We start from the raw sequence: 19,699 nt of genomic DNA on the forward strand, positions 1-19,699 counted from the left end.
AATCTTCTAATAGGGCTAGATTAACTTTTTTTTTTTTTTAAGTTAATTAAATATTTATTGTTCCCATAGTAAAATACTGTGTCAACTTAAAACAAATTAGAATTTTATATTTTCAAGGATATTTAAGTAATAAAATATTTTAAAGAAAAACCAAATCAAAATGTTTTTTGGTCTTTCTTCCTGTCATCTTTAGACGTCTTGCATTTCAATCTCGCACCTTTGAATTTGATACCGACTTTTACCAGTCAATATGAGTGGCTCCACATATTTCTCTATGTTTTGACTTTTGAGTGTCAGTGAAGGGAATGACTAATGAGCCACTCAAAGAACCTAATTTCACAAGGTTTGAATATTCAACTATCCATCTTATTGGGCATCCTAATTTGTCTTTGGGGCAGATGATGTAAATTAAAACCAACATCAGGGTCATTTTATAAAACGAGGGTCATTTTATAAAATCGAAGGCCTATAAATAGAGGGCGTCCACCGTTTGATTTTGCGCCAACACAATTTCTTTCCCGGCAATACTCTTCTCTTCTCAGGTGCCGATAGCCTACTCATATCCCAAAAATGTCGAAACCACCCTTTTCATTTGCCCTTGCCCTTTTACTCAACCTATTCATGTTCTTGTCCCTCCAGCCCTTCCAAGTAATTTCACAGAGTTTCAACACCGAACGATCGATACTATTGGAACTTAAACTGCGACTCGGCAATCCACACTCCCTCCAATCCTGGAATTCGTCATCATCACCATGTGATTGGCCGGAGATAACATGCGCTCATAACAAAGTCACCGGAATTTCACTCCACAACAAGAACATCACTGAGAAAATTCCAGCCACGATTTGTGACCTGCACAACCTTAAGTCACTCGACGTTTCCAACAATTACATTTCCGGTGAGTTCCCTAGGATTCTGAATTGTTCGAAACTTGAATATCTTGTCTTGTCACAAAACTATTTCGTAGGCCCGATTCCGGCTGATATCGGCCAACTTTCACGCCTTCGGCACCTGGATATCACCACAAACAACTATTCCGGCGATATCCCGGCGGCTATTGGGCGACTACGGGAGCTTCGGTACTTATCTCTGGTTCAAAATGAGTTCAACGGGACTTGGCCTGTGGAGATCTGTAACTTGTCCAATCTTGAACATTTGGCGATGGCTTATAATGATAAGTTACTGCATTCAACCATTCCGAAGGAGCTCGGCGCATTGAACAAGTTAAAGTTTCTGTGGATGACGGACACGAATTTGATCGGAGGAATACCGGGGAGCTTCAACAATCTGTCCAGGCTGGAGCATTTGGATCTCTCTTTCAACAATCTGAATGGCAGCATCCCTGGAGGTATGCTAAAGTTGAATAATTTGGCCAATTTGTATCTCTATAATAATAGATTGTCCGGCCACATTCCTTGGCGTATTGAGTCCTTTAATTTGATTGACATTGATCTCTCAAGCAACAGCTTGATCGGATCGATACCAGAGGGTCTTGGGAAGCTACAAAATTTGACGAGTCTGAGTCTTTTCTGGAATCGGTTGTCTGGAGTGGTACCTCCAATTATAGCACTCATTCCTAGCCTGAAAATTTTGAGGGTTTTTAGAAATAGACTGGGCGGAGCTTTGCCTTCAGAATTAGGCATTCTCTCCAATCTCGAGGTGTTGGATATATCAGAGAATCAACTGAGTGGGCCAATGCCTCAACATTTATGTGCCCGTGGCACTTTGTTTGCCCTGATTGCTTCCTCCAACAAACTGAGTGGACAAGTGCCAAAATCGCTGGGGGATTGCGGTAGTTTGCTTATTCTTCAACTTTTTAATAACAGCTTTTCCGGCGAGATTCCTTCAGGTCTATGGGCATCCTCAAATTTGACGAGCTTGATGTTAAATAACAATTTGTTCTCCGGAAAACTCCCGGGTAAATTGGGATCCAATTTGTTAAGCGTGGAGATTAGTAACAATAGGTTATCCGGTCCAATTCCTGTCGGAATCTCTTCTTGGGTGAATATAAAGGAGTTCAAGGCCAGCAATAATCTCCTTTCAGGGAAAATTCCAGTGGCATTAACCAGTCTCCCAAGCCTCTCTACCTTGTTGCTCGATGGGAATCAATTCTCAGGCCAACTTCCTTCCGAAATATACACATGGAATTCACTGACTACTTTGAATTTTGCAAGAAACCAATTCTCTGGTCCAATTCCAAAAGCCATATGTTCTTTACCTAGACTCGCTTTTCTTGACCTCTCTGAAAACCAATTCTCTGGTCAAGTGCCTTCTGAACTTGGCCATTTCAATCCCAATTCCCTTAACCTTTCATCCAACAATCTCTCTGGAAAAATCCCCCATCAGCTTGAAAAGTGGGATTATGAAAATAGTTTTTCGAACAATCCCAAACTCTGTGGCAATATTCCAACTTTGAAGAGATGCAGTGGATCCCACAAATTGCCAACTAAATACCTTGCTATGATTATAGCTTTCCCCATAGTTGGTTTCGTAGTTATTATGTCTTTGTGTACCTTCTTCATGGTTAGATATTATATTAAGGAGAAGGGGAGGGAAAATCTTGCAACCCGATGGAAGTTCACAGCATACCAGAAGTTCAATTTTACCGAGGATGATATATTGTCGAATTTGAAAGAAGATAGTTTGATTGGAAAAGGAGGATCTGGGATGGTATACCGGGTTCCCATTAACAATTCAAGGGAGTGTGTTGCTGTTAAAAGGATTTTGATTAATGACAGGAAACTAGACAAGAACCTGGAGAAGCAATTTACAGCAGAAGCTCAGATACTGGGCTCCATACGCCACGCCAACATAGTAAAGATGCTATGCACCATTTCAAGTGAAAGCTCAAAGCTTCTTGTTTATGAGTACATGGAGAATCAAAGCTTGGATAAATGGCTTCATAGTAAGAAGCGGGCATCATCGTCCACAAGTTCAACCCAATATGCTGTCTTGGATTGGCCAAAAAGGCGGCAGATTGCTATTGGAGCTGCACAGGGCCTACGCTACATGCATGAAGACTGCTACAATAGTATCATCCATCGAGATGTAAAATCTAGCAACATTCTTCTGGATTCCCAATTCAAGGCAAAGATTGCAGATTTTGGACTGGCCAAAATGTTGACCAAGCAAGAAGAGTCGGGGACCACCTCTGATCTTTTAGGTTCTTTTGGATACATTGCTCCTGGTAAGCATATTCAAGAGTTTTATCCAAATATTTGTCCATCATTTTTGTTTTGTTTTCTTCAAAATTTATGGTACAGAACTTTTCTTATTTGGATGACAGAGCGTGTATATACACGTAAGGCAAATGAGAAGATGGATGTGTACAGCTATGGAGTTGTCCTTCTAGAGTTGACCACTGGAAGAGAAGCCATTGAGGGAAACGAGAATAAGAACCTTGCTGAATGGGCGTGGAAGCACTTGGAAGACGAAAAGCCCATAGAGGAAGCCCTGGATGGAGAGATCATGGAACAATGTTACCGTGAAGAAATGATCAGAGTCTTCAAGCTAGGCCTTAGGTGCACCGGAAAAGAACCTTCTGCTAGACCGCATATGAAGGAGGTTGTGTCTATTCTTGGCCGGCTTGGTCATTAACAGGGTTGCGGCATCATCTTCCACAGATTAAGTTGATTTACATGCTCCAGGTGTCTAATTTCTTTGGGTGAAATACTTTACTGAGGCCCACCATCATGGTTTGTGTGTGCGCGTTTTTTTTCATGTTCATTATTTTAAGGCGCTGTAATTTGGGATTCATGAATTGAAGTTACAGGCTGGTTCCTAAAGGGTAATTAATATTTTGATTTGCCTTTTTTGCTGGTTGGGATTCCCTGCACACTGGAGGGCCTTCGCTGCCTTTGATTACAAACTGATACTCCTGATATGCGTCACTTATTCACCACCTTTTTTCCATTCTCAATGTAAATCTTAAGGCCCAAAACCCACATCCAAAATCAATATCCAACCTTCGCAATATCAATATTTAATAACTCAATAACAGAGACCACATCGCATTTCCAATCCAAACCTAGTCTGTTCAGATGAAAGAAGATTTACCTCATGCTCTAAAAGCCCTTTTTCGAAACCCTAGCATGGAAAATCAAGAGGCGACGGGGCAAAGCGTGGAATGGAACTCCGGCCATGTCTTCGAGGAACATAAAAAAATCACACTATTGTAAAAATCAGTATTTGGTTTTGCTTAAAAGGTTAGTCTAATTTCAATGATCAATTTAGTGGTTGTTACATGGTTTTCATTTTTAAGCAATTAGTGATTTATGTCATCAAATGCAATCAATTAATTAATGAGACTCCCTGTAACTAAGATGGCATTTGGAACAAACCGAATATGAAAGTAAGGATTTACCTTTATGTTATTAAAAATTTTGAGATAAGTTTTCTTTAAAATTTTGAGATAATAAATTTTCATTTCTATTTATATAAAATGTAGTCATGTTGTTATAAATTATTACTTTATGTTCATTTGGACATCTTCTGGGAAACTCCCAAGTGAATAGAGATGGATTTTGTGATGGGTAGACATTAGAAAATAACAACTTTTCCGGTCCAATTCCTGCTAGAATCTCCTCTGCAACAAATTTAAAAATGTTTCTGAACTGACAAGTCTTCCAAGTATCTTATTTTTGTTGCTTGATCGGAACCAACTCTCAGGTGTACTGGAAACGAACCTTCTTGGCCGGCTTGGTCATTGTCAGGATTGTGGTACATAACATATCTCCCAATCTATCACCTTCCACAAAGTCAATTTAAATGCTCAAGGTGTCTTCAACTTTTTCTGGGTGAGGTACTTTTCTAAAGCCATGACCCTCGTGGGTTTGGCCGGTAGTGGGATTGTTTTCTTTTTATCTTGTCTGCAAAACGGCTGTAGATTTCGTTGGCAAAGAAAATAAAATACAATAAATTTGTTTTATTATGCATATATGCATGCAATTCTGCATTTGTTTCTATGATTTTTGACCAAGCAATAAGGAGCACTTTATACATGGAAAACCCAGTGAAAAGAACCCTCTTTGTAGCCAAACTATAGAAAATGTTTTCTTGTGGTCAAAACCATTAATGCATGTCAAGTGGTATTGCATCCTGGTTTCAGGCAAGACTGAGGGAAAAAGAAAATGTTGGAAATTTTCGGATTACCTTTTAATAAAAAAAGAAAAGATTGTTTCACTATTCAAATTTTCATATCAGAGAATGGAATCACAGTAAAATCAAGAATCATTTTGTTTCACACCACAAAAACCTCTCATTAAATATTCTCCCAAAATTTCTAATTTGTTGGATTGGGTTGGGCCAGCCCGACTTGGGCACCCGCCCAACTCCAACATCTCTCACTTGCACAAGATGGGCTAATACAGTTGATCGATAATTATCCAAGTCTATTATCTCAACTTTTTGAAGGTGATTCATACAAGTAAATGAACAGTTGACCATGTGAACACATCTACAATTTGGGGAGCTTATAAAGTTATGTACCTGTTAGGGATACATAATAACTTAACTCCAAAATTATGAGTGAACAATTATAATCATGTCTTATCGTAACCTAGATTTATTTAGTTACATTTTAATGTATACACTTAAGCCATCAAAGTTGCATACTACACAATATATTAAATGTATTAATAATTATATTGGCTACAAAAGCAATATAATTGGTCAACCGTGAATAATTCTTTATTAATGTAACTCAAAAAATAATATTTCTTTTAAGTTCATGTCTTTTATATTCAAATTAGTTGCTTGTAAATTATTTTATTTTGATCGAAAACATACTAAAGTAGCAACATTAATTTGTCACTTCAAAACATAGCAAAAAATACAAAGAGTGCAATAGTGAGCTATTATAATTGTAATAAGCCCTAAAGATCTCACATAGTGAGGATGTATGGATTAATCATTCACTTTCCTTATTAATCACTTTCAAAGACATGTAATATGAAATACATGCTTCGGTGGTCTTCCATGAAGTGTCTTTTTGGATCAACAACTTTGCCAGATCACAGGCTGATTCATATTTAGCTCTCCTTTTCCTAACTCCTTCCAACATGGGCCGTCTCCAACGTGGTTAATTTAGCTTCGCAACAAATGAAAATGTGCAATTATGGACAATGTTTCCAAAATCAGTTCCTCATATTTTTTTTTTTAAAAAAAGTTAGCTTATTTGACTTAGGCTTTTTAATTTAGTTAGAAAATAGAAAATAATTTTTTATTTTTAAAAATAAAAATTAAAGTATCTTTAAAAAACATCTTTTGTTGTTTTAACTTATTTTTCAAGGGTTTGTTTAAAAAATAATTTTATAAATATAAAAAATAATTAAAAATAAAGTATAATAAATGAAAGTTGGTTTTAAAATATATATTTAATAATATAAAAAACATTTCAAAATTTTAAACAATTTTTATTATATAAAACATCATATAACAATTTTCAAAAACTAATTTTTAGAACTATTTCATCTTGGATATAGTCCTATTTTTTGTGTTTAGAAACTTGGTCAAACTGTTCCATATTTTCAAAATATTTTTTAAAAATAATTTGTTTTATAATGTTTTATTTTCAACCATATTCTATATTTTATAATTACTTTTTAAAATAGTAACCAGGATAAAAATTATCAATATGTTTTTTTAAAATAGAAAACTGTTTTTAAACATAAATTCTAATCATACTCTATTATCTTATTTTCACATATAAGAATTCAGAGAAGATCAAGAAATTATAAATAAACCAGTATATCACAAAGATGCAATCATATTAATATTTGTTGCAAAGTTAGTAATTAATCGAATGATTGGATAAAATCCAAACCTAAACTTGTGACCTAGAACTTATTTAATAGTAATTATAAGAAATGTTTCTAATATTTTTAATACTTCAAATTTTTTATTATTTAACTATTAAAATGATTTAAAATGTTTTCTAAAATCACTTTTAAACAGACTTTTAAATGGAAATTTGATATGATTTTACCTACGGAATGTACCAGAAGTAGATAGAACTTTGGCTTGGGACTCTTCATCATCTTCCTAACTAGTTTTATCTTCTTCCTTTTTCCTTGACAGACCTGAAAAACAATTCCATTCACTCCACAGAGTTGTGATCATAAATAAAAAAAATTTGGCTACTAAATAGTGATGAAACAAGAAGAGGAAATTTGCACAAAATGGAAAAAAAACATAGAATGAAAATATATTGTACAAGAGGACATGAAGTGCTTTAGAAATCCATATTCTCTTCCAACTTTAAATGCCGATGAATCGCATGCCAGAAGTTGAAGAGCAGTCATTCCATCTTCATCTTTTAGATTACTTATATAGCCATGCTTTGTTGCGATCAACTTACCCAGGTCTACAAGTATAAATTTCAACAAGAGTTAAGAGTTTGTTTGAGGTGCTCGTGTTAGAAGTACTTGATAAAAAGTGTTTTTAGGGAATCACCCATGAAGTATTCTTTTAGAAAGTAGTATACTTGATTTTTTGTTTTTTTAAAGTATTTTTTAATTTTGTAAAACACTTGATATTTTTTAAAAAACTCGTTATACCAAAAGTGTGCAATCAAACCGACACATTGAATCTTCTTACAATTATTTATAAAAAGGAAAAACAAAATTAAATTAAAAAAGAATATAATTAGACTCATGATTTTAATTAATTTTTTTATTAGATTTTTATTATTTCATCTTAAAGCTAATTGGGTTCCATGAAAATAGACTAAGGTGGTATTTGTTTTTTGGTTGAATAAAAAAAGCCAAATATTTTAGCTTTTTCTATTCAGCCAAAAGTGACCTGTTGACATCATCCAACATAACTAGAGTGAACTTGTTATCAATAAGTTCAATTTAATTATGTTGGATGATGTCAATAAGTCACTTTTGGCTGAATAGAAAAAGCTAAAATATTTGGTTTTTTCTATTAAGCCAAAAAACAAACACAACCTAAGTCTTTTAAGATAACCAAAATCATTAGGGTTACCCGTGCCTGAATTTAAATTCATTACCAAAGCACAACTATATATATACTACAATTTTTTTAAAATTATTATTTTGCAAATAACAAAAAATCAGTTTTAGAAAACCTAGATTTAGCGTTCTTCACCTTCTAAACAAGACCAACACTAAAACATAAAGGCTTAGCTAGGGTAAGGGAGTGGCACTAGAAGGAAGAGAGCACATGGGAACTTACCGTAGTGCTCAGCAAGGTTTGTAATATGAAGAATAGTGGTTGCATCTTTCCTCTGGAAAATGCCTTTTAGATATTCTTCTTCCTTGGGGCCTCTTTTCTCAACTTCACCAACTAGAAATTTGAACATTTTCTTCTCCCCATTTCTTGCGGCGCAAAAGAGAGGAATCTCGCCATAGACATTGCGCTTCGTTAACAACTCCGACGCTCTCCTCAACATTTCTTCCGTAGCAGGCAGCAGGCAGCTATCCGTGGCTGCTTTGTGGAGTATAGTGTTTTCGACATCGTTTTTAACAGTGAGTAGTCTGGGATCATGGTCTTTGGGCAACACTTCCAGCAACTTAAGCACAAGATCACTTCTTTTGGCATCACAGGCTACATGAATGATTGTGTCCTTTGTAGGGACCCCTCCACCTGAGGATACGTGGCACACAGTTCTATCCGGATCAGTTCCATCCGGATTCCCCCAAGAAGACACGTGGCGCGCTTCTCCTATCCGAACTCCCTGAAATAGAAGCACACGACACTCGCAAAGCATCACATCCGAACCGCCGCCAATTCTCATCCGGCGACCTTTCATATTCTATCCGGATATGTTTGTCCGGATCGTCGACCAAAGTAAGCATGCCTTACTATGTCATTCTGACATCCGATGACCTTTCATATTCTATCCGGATATGTTTGTCCGGATCATCGACCAAAGTAAGTATGCCTTACTACGTCATTCTGACATCTTGTCACAATTCACATTCCAACGCCTGTAGAGTGAAAAGACAGAAGTGACGGCAAGTCACTTCCCACGATCTCTGACAGTCACGACGCCTCCCACAATCTCTGACAGCCGCCCGTGGGGTGAGGATGTCCCTGCCACCACCTAGTGGCATCATGGTAAACAAAAAAGCCTTCCATCATTTATGGAGGAGAGAGAACTCCTGATGTTATATATATGAACCTTCGCACAAAGAGGAAGGTAATTTTGCAATACCTAGCAAAAAGGCCAACTGATTTATCTCTCTTTCCATGACTAACAAAACCATCGGAGGGTGCATCCGGACACTCTGCCCGGATGTCTTTTGCAGGAGCGATTGAGTCAAGAACCTGTATTGGTTGAGATCGTGTGTCCATCCATCTGGCAGCTACGTGGATCACCAAGGACGCGAGGCCTCGACATCCTTATGTATAGTCATTTTGTGTAGTGGGCCTTCTGCTGTTTTTTCGCAGAGTTTGATCACCTCTGCCTCGTCTCCTTCCATAAATGCATGGTAAAGATGTCCGTTGAGTGCATCTTCATCTTTGATGATAGCCATGGGAGAACACACCAGAGATCGATGATGGCTTTAAAAACAATTTCATTGAACATGAATCTTGATATATAAGTTCATAAAAGTTTGATGTTGTACTTACGAAGCACTCATTGAACATGAATCTTGATATGTAAGTTAATAAAAGTTTGATGTTGTACTTTACGAAGCACTCTCTCTCTCTCCTCTACGAAGCATCATATTCCTCTTGTAAATCAAAGATATAAGATTATGTAAATCAAATATAGAGGAACAGGGGTCTCTCTCTCTCTCTCTCTCTACTTTACGAAGCATCATATTCCTCTTGTAAATCAAAGATAGAAGATCTGGGGTGGAGACAGCTATGAAAAATTGATATATATATATATATATATATATATATATATATATATAGACACAAAAGGCTAACAATGCTCTACTCCGATTAACTTCCTCTAAGCAAACAACGAATGTTCTCGTAATAAAGTGCTTCTAGATGGTTTTTTTGGATATATCCATTCAAAGCTTAAGTTAGTTTTTTTTTAAATAAATAAATAATAATTTTTTAGGAAACTTTTTTTTTATTTTTAAATTCTAATGGTTGATGGTTTCTGATAAATTCTTTTATATACTTTTTTACTACTTTAAATTCTAATAATTAGCCTTATGAATAAAGGTTTTTGAACTTAAAGTTAGACATTTATGCTTATAATTACTCTTGACGTGATCGTTCAAAACATTTATTACTTATGTAATGAATATAGATACTGTCTGGATAACCTTTATTCATACCTGGACAAGAAATGAGGTTATACCTAGATGGATATAGGTCCCACACTCTCAACTTATTTTCTCATGGTTTTGCCTTTACCTCATTTTTATCATCCCTTAACATTATGAAGATAGAACACAAAAATTGTACGGAGAAAACCAAACGGCGTCGTTTGATCTCCAAACAAACGGAGAAAGTTAAACAGCGCTGAGTTTCGAAGGACACGGAGAACTTCAAACGACGTCGTTTGCTAGAAACCTTCGGTCTTTCTCTCAGATGGCTCAGTCTCATTCTGTGGAGAAACTGTAAACAGCAAAGAGTAGAAGGAAATGGCGATTTCGCTCTCCCTCTGTTCAAATATTCTTCGTCAGAGACAGAGACACACGCCTGAATCAGTGGTACAGTTAACTCAACTCAACCTCACTTCATATAAATTTATTTATTTTTTTACAATCTTGTTTTCTCGGATTCCAAACAATGAATATGTAAGATTTTGATTTCAGTTCCAACATTTTCTCTGTTTCCGAACGGAACATCATTATTAATATTACTATAATTTTTAATTTTAGTGATGAATCAAACAACCAATAGCTGAACTTGTTCTTAGGTTTTTTTCCCAAAATTCAACCGTCGCACAAAATTTTGATTGTGACTTAACGATTTCCTATCGATTGTGTAAATTACGAAACGGTTTCTTTCAGATTTCGACTCAGTTGCAATGATTGAATTTACTTTTCTCAGAAACTCGGAGGGAAAGTGGTATCAGATTTTGTTTTCCTTCTTATTTTTCGTGACAAACAAACAGCAGAAATTGAGATTTCTTCTTCATCTTTAAGGTTTGATGGCAAATTCTTTTTTGTGTTTGCGCAGAGACCGGTTCCCATACGGATATTAACAGTAGGGAAAAAGAGATCCCGTGGGGTACAACTCATTGTCGATGAGTACATTGAGAAGCTGAAATACTACTGCAGCGCGGATGATATCCAAATCCGGTCAAATCCTAAAAATGCTCGGTTTGTTGCTTCATTGGAATCATCTGACTTAAATGGTTGACTGATTTTGCTAAATTTTAATTCTATGTTATGAGGATTGTAAATATTGATATAATTTGTTTATCTGCGTGTGTTTCTTTTGATTAGTTTTCATTGAATAAATGTGTCTTAGATGTTGTTGCAGAACTGGAATCATCTTCACCCAAATCACAATTTTATAATGTGAAAAATATGGATGAGCATTCTATAGATATATGCAGAAATAATTGTTGAGTTCCTTCTAATCTCCAAATCCTGTATGTTTTAAAAGTAAAATTGAGGAGATTTTGAAACTGCAACCTTCAACTAATTTTGTTTGCTTAATTTAATTTCTGTCTTTGAGATGGAAGGTCGGGCTTTTAGCCCTTCCTTTTCTACAGTAGTATGCCATCATTGATTCTTCGAAGCCCGAACTATTTATCATCCATCTCAATGCAGACCCTAAACCGTTATCACATGATGAAACTTTCTGCCACCAGGACCTTTCCCTCTGTTGCATGTGTTGACTGATAGTACTGGAAATACTTACTGGAGACTTTTTTTTTATAGATCATTGGTTTATTCAGAAATGGTTTATGTTGTAACTCTTTGTCATACATGGCAGCGATGTGAAAGCTCAGGTTGAAAATGAAGATACAGCAGTCATGGGTCTCATCCGGCCTGATGATTGGGTATGATCTCAAACACCATTTGGGCATTATCACCATGTTAATTTGATTTTTGATTGTTAACCGTGGTAATCTTACTTGGTGCTTCCTAAGGATAATTTCTTTTGCAAACACTCAAAAAATTGAAAAAAAGAAAAGTTACTTGAACATCTGCTGACACTATTATTAAGAAAAACAATTATTTGTCTGTTCATCAAAATTTGTTGTTCTTGATTTCATGTTTTAGTTGAATCCCCATGTTTGCAAACTCTGAAACATTATTGAATTCATTCCAGAAGATGGATTTGTAACTGCAATGCTTCGAAAACAAAAATGTAGCACCTCCATTTCTACAAGAGTTCCTGGGGAACCTTTAAAATACTTGCAGGAAGGATTTCTTTTTGTTTGTTTGAAGCTTGATTGCATGTTCTTATCTCCACTCCATTGTTATTTAATTGTAGGTTGTGATGTTGGATGAGCATGGGCTAGACCTTGGATCCATACAGATGGCTGAGTTACTCAGAGATGTCGGGAATACAGTATGGGCGACTTTGTCTATTTAAATATTCTTCAAGCACAAACCTATATATACTTGGAAATGGATATTTTCTTATTCTAGTGGATGTGCATGCGCACTACATGAAGCGGATCATTTAATGCTTTCATACCATATCCTAGAAGTATGTATATGTAGATGTTTGGATGTCAATGAATATTGTATACTGCAAAATTATCTATTTTAAACAATAAAATATTTCATCTTCCATGGACTGTGATGGGAGAGGTAGAGAAGGGATAAGAGTGTATGTAGGGGATGAGGGGGATAGCTTTGATACCATGTCTAAGTTGTCCTCTTCCCTAGAAGCTTAAACTGTTAGGATTTGAACACACAATTGATATCATGCTCCCTTTATTACTTGGGGTTCAACTATTATCTTAGGGGAAACACTGTACTGCTGGCCAGATGAGCAAAATAAGTTTGCTTTTTCTACTTCTCAGTTTGACGAATTTGACTTTTATGTCTTGCAGTTACCTGAAAGATTTTAATTTCATATACCTTAATCAATGTCTACATAATTCCACACCCTTGGATCTTAGATATCAAGCTGGGTAATTATTCCAATCCAATTCCTTGGGCCCTTGCAATCTGTAAGTGACCAAATAGCTAGTTGAGATCAAAACTAATCTCAACTTGCATCCTAGATAGGACCTGTGATGCATCTGAAAACATGTGCCTATGCAGCTACCCCATGTCTTGATTTGCAACTTTTTTTTCTTTGTGGTTTTAATAGGTTGATTTGCAACTTCTTGATACATATATATATGATTTAAGCATTACATTTAAAGACTTTCATGTTGGTAGCTTTTTATTACTTCTGTTTCTCAGGGAGCTGCAAGGTTATCATTTTGCATTGGTGGACCTTATGGTCATGGAGAGCAATTGAGAAAACGTGCTAACATATCGATCAAGTTGTCTTCAATGGTCTTAAATCACCAAATTGCTCTACTTGTGCTCATGGAACAACTTTACCGGTAAGGATGTTGTAAATTGCAATTGTATTTTGGATCCAGTACCATTTGGTTTCATATTGTTTAAATATGAGCTTATGAATCTTGCTAGGAATTAAACTTAAAAACACATTTGTGTATTATGAAAGATGAAGAAATACCATATTGGATATCGTATTTCTTTGCAAATATGATCAGGAAAGCTTTGCCTTAAATAAGATTACCAGAAAATGCAAGGTTATCAAGTATGGGAAGTGAATACTTTTTATTTTTATTTTTATTGCTCTATCATGAGTTCATTGTGTCTACACCATATTCTGTCTGTGGTCCAGGTTGGATAAGGTCATATTAGGGTTTAATGTCTTTTGATTGTTTGTGAAGTTCTGTAATAACATGTTCTTCACTTAGTGAAGTAGAATAATGATTACTTTATTGTTTGTACTTTTAGGGCATGGACAATTCTAAAAGGGCAAAAATACCATCATTAACAATTTCTATTGTGTGAGCTGAATCATATAAATGTATTATGGTAATAAACACACTCTCTCTCTTTCTCTACATGGTCTAATCTTCTTTTTCTTCTGATTGTCATATGTTTGCTTTTCAACTGATGAACTATCACCATGTTTCCTTCTTTGTAATGCTGCCACAAGCCAACAATTCTCTTCTACCTTGTTGTACTTGGCATCTACCTCTTCTATCTTCCAAACTTCCAGTACATTTATTGAAAACGAGTATGAGCTAACCTAAATTTCAAATCTCATTTAACTTGCCTTACAAAATTCATAAAAGAATTTCCAGATATAATTCTTCTTTTGCTGATCGATGAAATCACTGAGACCTTGGTTTGGAGGGTTCTCATTTCTCTTTTGCAAAGACCACCAACCCACCCGAGGAATGGTCACTCCAATCAGCATTTCCAAGGTGACACCATAACAAACCATGCCCCCCCTGACCAAGAAGAGGCAGAACAGAGAAGCAAAAACAAAGAACCATGGTGGGGAGATCTCTGGAGCCTCCCTGGCGTCGATTGAACAATGCTTTCACAGTTGATCGAAGGTAATTCAACAAAGTTTCCCAGGATATGATGCTGGTTTTCCTCTTAATCAGTACTAATGTAAGAGTTCTGATTATTCATTTCTCTTCCATTTATGTAATTCAGTTAGATAAGTTTAGGGTTCATGTTGAACTTGCTGTAATTTCATGGAAGTCAATGTGCAATGCTTTTCTGAGTAACGCCAATATGTTGACCGGATCTTTCCATCTTGGTTAAGGAAAGTGCTAAAGAAAAAAAAAATAATACTAAAGAAAATGATTTTCTTATATTTGGTTTCATGAAAATATAGAAAATAAAATAAAATATAACTGAAATTCATAAAAAAAAATATATATATATTTAAAATATTTTATCTTTATATAATAAAAAGAAATAAGTGAAATGAGTTTAAAAAAGAATACAAAATTAATATATCGAGTTTAAATCTATTTTTATTTTCTTTTATTTTTTTTTATCTTCTATTTTTTTTCACATTTTCTCTTAATTTTTTTTTTGGAACCAAACATAACCTCGTATAATTCAATAAATAATTAATTTGAAAAGTTTCAAGATTAGCAAAGAAACTTATTACCTCTCGTGAAAAAAGCCTTACCATACTTTTCTTACCTCCATAGTTTATATAAATTTATTTGTTAGCTCAGCTTTAAATTTTCATTCAATCATTTTATAAGAAAACTCATTTTCTACAAAAAATGGACCAAACACCTGGCATCAACAAGGATTTTAAATTTCTTTGTTAAAATATTGAAGGAAATTAAAATTTGAATCTAATTTGAAAAAGAGAGAAAGAAAAGCTTAGGCAATGTTTGAATATATTTTCAATTTTTTGTTTTTTAAAAATATAAAAGAAATTCTTATAACATAGAGTAGGAACATAGATTTTTTAAAAATTCTAAATTAATTTTTTTAATATCTTTATTTTTTATTTTTTAATTCTTAATACTTTTATATTTCTCCTATTGGGTATGACCCGAAGGAATTAAAGAAACGTTTAAAAGTCCTAATACAGTGATGGGCACGTGACATTCACGTGGTGCCTGTTTTTCATGCAATTTACTCACTCAACGTGGATGGTGATCAAAGTTTCTACGTTTTTCTTTCCTGAATTCTCTTCCATTTTCAATCTCCCAAATCTCAGAATTCCTGATCCGCTCACATTGAGGTAACAAATCCACAAAAATCACCATTTTTAGCCTACATTTTTCCTTGATTTTCCCAAGAAAATTACAGAGCCAATGTGTTCATTTATTTATTTATTTTTAATATCCTTGATTTTCTCAGAAGACGAACAGGTTTTGGCCTCGATATTGATTCGTTTCTGCTCAGGATTGACGTAGATTGGTGGGAAATTCAGGAGGGGTATTGCATGCAACTCGTTTGAAAATTTTACGAAGAAAGATGATGGCGGAAACAGCGACGGCAGCATCGGAATCAGCCGAGGAAGTTCCGGTTCGTGAGCTTTGCGTCAATGGCACTTGCGTGAAAACCGATGAATTCGAGGCCAAACTTGATGAAGGCAACATTGAAGAGGCAGAATCTTCTTTGCGAGAGACATTTTCTCTCACTTCTGAGGTGAGCTCTTTTATTATAATTCTTAACATGGATTCCAATTTTGATAAATTCAATTGGGAAATGAAATTTTCTCGGGTTTTGGTCGGTATTGTTATGCTTATGAATCTGGGTTATTGAAATTTTAGTACATTAGAGGGTTATGTAACTGGAAAATTTGATGTAATATGAAGTTCTGGTAAGCCTTCTAAAGATATCTGCTAGTTTCTATTCCATAACTAATCATACAGCCGATATATTGTTTGTGTTTGTGAATCTGGGTTACTGAAACTTTGGTGGATTATGGAGTTCAACACTTATGTATGATTATGACTATGATCCAAACTTCCGGGAAAATCAAGACTGATGGTTTGGTAAAATTATAGGGTTTAGAAGGATAATGGTTGATGTTAGTTTGAAGAAGTATGAAAGCTTGAAGAATGGCTGCATGTGGATCTTAATTTTCTGTTACTACTGCTACATGTATGATTTTTGAGAGCAGATTGAAAGTCTAATACATCGTGACATTAAAATGGAATGCATTGATATAATTTTTACTGACAATAGAGCTGTACATCAGATTGTTTCTCTTGTGAAAATTTTCAGGATGCAAGAGCTCTTCTTGGGAAATTGGAGTACCAACGGGGCAAAATGGAAGGCGTTCTTCGTGTTTTTGAAGGCATGGATTTTCAAGCTGCTATTCAGAAGCTACTGCCTCCACCTGATGAAAAAACACCTCCTAGAAAGGCCCGGTCTCGCCCTGGATCAATGCAGGCAGTCTCACAACAACCTGCTGGCCCTGTGATTGAAGCCCTATACTTGAAATCCAAGTGCCTTCAGAAGCTTGGGAGAACAACTGGTATCAAGCTTTTACAGTACTCATAATCTCATCTCCTTTGATTATGATTACTTACTGAACTTTGTTTTTTTTCTGGGTCCAGAGGCTGCTGATGAATGTAAAGGTGTGCTTGATGCTGTGGAAAAGATATTCCCTCTAGGCATACCTGAAGTGCTGGCGGAGAAGAAGCTGCAGGAGATACTTAACCAAGCTGCAGAGCTGCTTCCTGAGCTTTGGAAGCAGGCTGATAACTACAATGAAGTTATGGCCGCCTACAGACGTGCCCTCCTCAGTCAATGGAATCTTGATAATGATTGTTGCGCAAGGATTCAGAAGCGATTTGCAATGTTCTTGCTGTACAGTGGAGTAGAGGCTGGGCCACCAAGTTTAGCTGCTCAGATTGATGGCTCATATGTACCAAGAAACAATCTTGAGGAAGCTATTCTACTGTTAATGATTCTAACCAGGAAATACTATCTTGGGAAGACGAAATGGGATCAATCAGTAATGGACCATCTTGGATTTGCCCTGTCTCTATGCAGGCAGACTTCTGTTTTAGCAAAGAAGTTTGAAGAGGCCATGCCAGGGGTGTTTCCACGTGATGATCGTTGGAAGGCATTGGCTCTTTGCTATGTTGGAGCAGGAGAAAATGGAGTTTCATTGAATCTATTGAGGAAGTCCTTACACAAAGATGAAAATCCAGACGACCTAGTGACACTGCTATTAGCTGCCAAGATATGTAGTGAGGATTCCCTCCTTGCTGCCGAGGGAGTGGAGTATGCACGGAGGGCAATAAGTAATGCTAATGGGGCTGATGAGCATTTAAAAGGAGTCGGTCTTCGTCTGCTGGGGCTCTGCTTAGGAAAGCAAGCTAGAGTTGCTCCCTCTGATTTTGAGAGGTCTCGTCTTCTGTCTGAGGCGTTGAAGTCACTGGATGGGGCAATAGCTTTGGAGCAAAACAACCCGGATTTGATCTTTGAGTTGGCAGTTCAGTATGCAGAGCACAGGAACTTGAGTGCTGCTTTGCACTATGCCAAGCAGTTCACTGATGCAACAGGAGGGTCCATGGAAAAAGGCTGGAGATTACTCGCTGTGGTCTTGTCCGCTCAACAGCGATATCCTGAGGCAGAAGTGGTCATTGATGCTGCTTTGGATGAGACTGCAAAATGGGAGCAAGGGCCACTGCTCAGACTGAAAGCCCAGCTGAAGATTGCTCAGTCCTTACCAATGGATGCTATTGAAATCTATCGGTACCTCCTTGCATTGGTTCAAGCACAAAAGAATTCTTTTGGAAGTACTTCTCAGGTTACATTCTGCACACATATCAGTACCTTACTGAATTTTCCTTTCTTGAGCTTGAAAAATTAGAGCTCAGTTCCTGATTGATGAAGTAGTGATGTTGGATTCATCTTTTAAGCCATTTGTTTTATGGTAGGGTGAAGATGATAGAATCAATGAGTTTGAAGTCTGGAATGGCCTTGCAAATCTGTACTCCAGCCTTTCACGTTGGAAAGATGCAGAGATATGCTTGGGGAAAGCTTTAGAGCTGAAAGATTACTCAGTGGAATCACTGCACCAAAAAGGCAAGACCCGAAACTCTATCCCTATACATACTTCCATTTCTAGAATAGGTCATGGCCTGAAAGTTATCGTCATCGAAAATGATAACTAAAAACGCAGAATCAAGAAAGACCTTCTTTTCTGTTATATTAGATAATCATATTTCCAAAAGTCTTCATGATATGTCAATTTAGGTTAAACATAGCTCCCCATCTCTCAAAGAGTAATCAAAATCACTGAAAACTTCTCGACAACAGAAGACCCTAATGGCAAATGGTCAGAGCTTCGAGGCTACGTAGTGAGAGCAGTGATATACTTGTTCTTTTATTCACGTCGATAGTAATTTTTGTGTGTGATTCTGGTAGGTGTTATAAGTGAAGGATGCGGCCAAGTAGAAGAAGCTATGAAAGATTATGTTGATGCAATTCTGCTAGATCCGGATTATGTTCCTTGCTTAGTTTTGCTGAGTGCCCTGATGGCGAGGACAAGTACAAAGATGTTGCCTGTTGCCAGAAGCTTACTCTCAGATGCATTGAAGCTACAGCCCACCAACTCTATGGCATGGTATTTCCTGGGAGTGGTTCATAAGAATGATGGGAGAATAGCTGATGCCACAGACTGCTTCCAAGCTGCCTCCATTCTTGAAGAGTCTAATCCCATTGAACGCTTTGGTTCTATGCTGTAAGCAACTGTCATCTATTATATATCATCACACGGTAGAATATATAGAGTTGTTTCTCCCTTTTCATGGCCTACTGAAGTAAATTTGATTTAGGAAAAATGAGGAAGTTAAAAAGAGAATTTGATTTTGAGAGAAAGGAGAAAGACTCTTAGGTTCAATTCCTTAGGTTTTGTTGGGGTAGTGTTTTCAACAATAATGGGGAAAAATAATTTTTGAGAATTATTTTTTAAAACTGTTTTATAAAATAAAAGTATATTTTGGAAGTTGAAAAATTTTAACCTATTTTTTATATTATTAAATATATATATATATATATATATATATATATATATATATATATATAAAATTATAAATAGTGTTTTATATTTTTATCATTTTTCATATTTATATAATTATTTTTTAAAACAAATCATTAAAAAAAAAAAAAAACAAGTGAAAAGACAAAGAATGTTCTTGAAAAGACCCTATTTTATGTTTAAAGGTTATGGAATATTTGTTTTTCTTTTCATATTTATTAATTTTTAGACATTTTATTTAAATAAAAATTTTAAAAACTTTTATTCTAAAATTTAATAAGATTTT

At 35.7% G+C, this 19,699-nt stretch overlaps 3 protein-coding genes across 5 annotated transcripts; all 3 read left to right on the plus strand.

Annotated features, from left to right (window-relative positions):
- Positions 1-537: 537 nt before the first annotated feature.
- LOC117912947 (receptor-like protein kinase HSL1) lies at positions 538-3,810 on the plus strand. The gene is made up of 2 exons (XM_034827762.1): positions 538-3,187; positions 3,287-3,810. Exons 1-2 carry the CDS (start codon positions 571-573, stop codon positions 3,595-3,597), a joined length of 2,928 nt encoding a protein of 975 aa, XP_034683653.1. The 5' UTR covers positions 538-570; the 3' UTR covers positions 3,598-3,810.
- A 6,721-nt stretch (positions 3,811-10,531) lies between these two features.
- Positions 10,532-14,668, plus strand: LOC117912142 (putative RNA methyltransferase At5g10620). Of its 3 annotated transcripts, XM_034826629.1 has the most exons (7): positions 10,532-10,643; positions 11,116-11,258; positions 11,881-11,947; positions 12,385-12,462; positions 13,311-13,456; positions 13,881-13,961; positions 14,234-14,668. In XM_034826629.1, exons 1-6 carry the CDS (start codon positions 10,575-10,577, stop codon positions 13,918-13,920), a joined length of 543 nt encoding a protein of 180 aa, XP_034682520.1. In that variant the 5' UTR covers positions 10,532-10,574; the 3' UTR covers positions 13,921-13,961; positions 14,234-14,668. The 3 variants fall into 3 exon arrangements, with proteins under 3 accessions (XP_034682520.1, XP_034682519.1, XP_034682521.1); XM_034826628.1 differs by having other exon boundaries at positions 13,881-14,668; XM_034826630.1 differs by lacking the exon at positions 13,881-13,961.
- A 903-nt stretch (positions 14,669-15,571) lies between these two features.
- On the plus strand, positions 15,572-19,229 carry LOC117912492 (protein NPG1-like). The gene is made up of 6 exons (XM_034827082.1): positions 15,572-15,651; positions 15,771-16,061; positions 16,644-16,896; positions 16,979-18,180; positions 18,311-18,458; positions 18,801-19,229. Exons 2-6 carry the CDS (start codon positions 15,888-15,890, stop codon positions 19,118-19,120), a joined length of 2,097 nt encoding a protein of 698 aa, XP_034682973.1. The 5' UTR covers positions 15,572-15,651; positions 15,771-15,887; the 3' UTR covers positions 19,121-19,229.
- Positions 19,230-19,699: the final 470 nt, after the last annotated feature.

The sequence above is a fragment of the Vitis riparia genome, chromosome 4, assembly GCF_004353265.1.
Source record: "Vitis riparia cultivar Riparia Gloire de Montpellier isolate 1030 chromosome 4, EGFV_Vit.rip_1.0, whole genome shotgun sequence".
Lineage (NCBI taxonomy): Eukaryota > Viridiplantae > Streptophyta > Magnoliopsida > Vitales > Vitaceae > Vitis > Vitis riparia.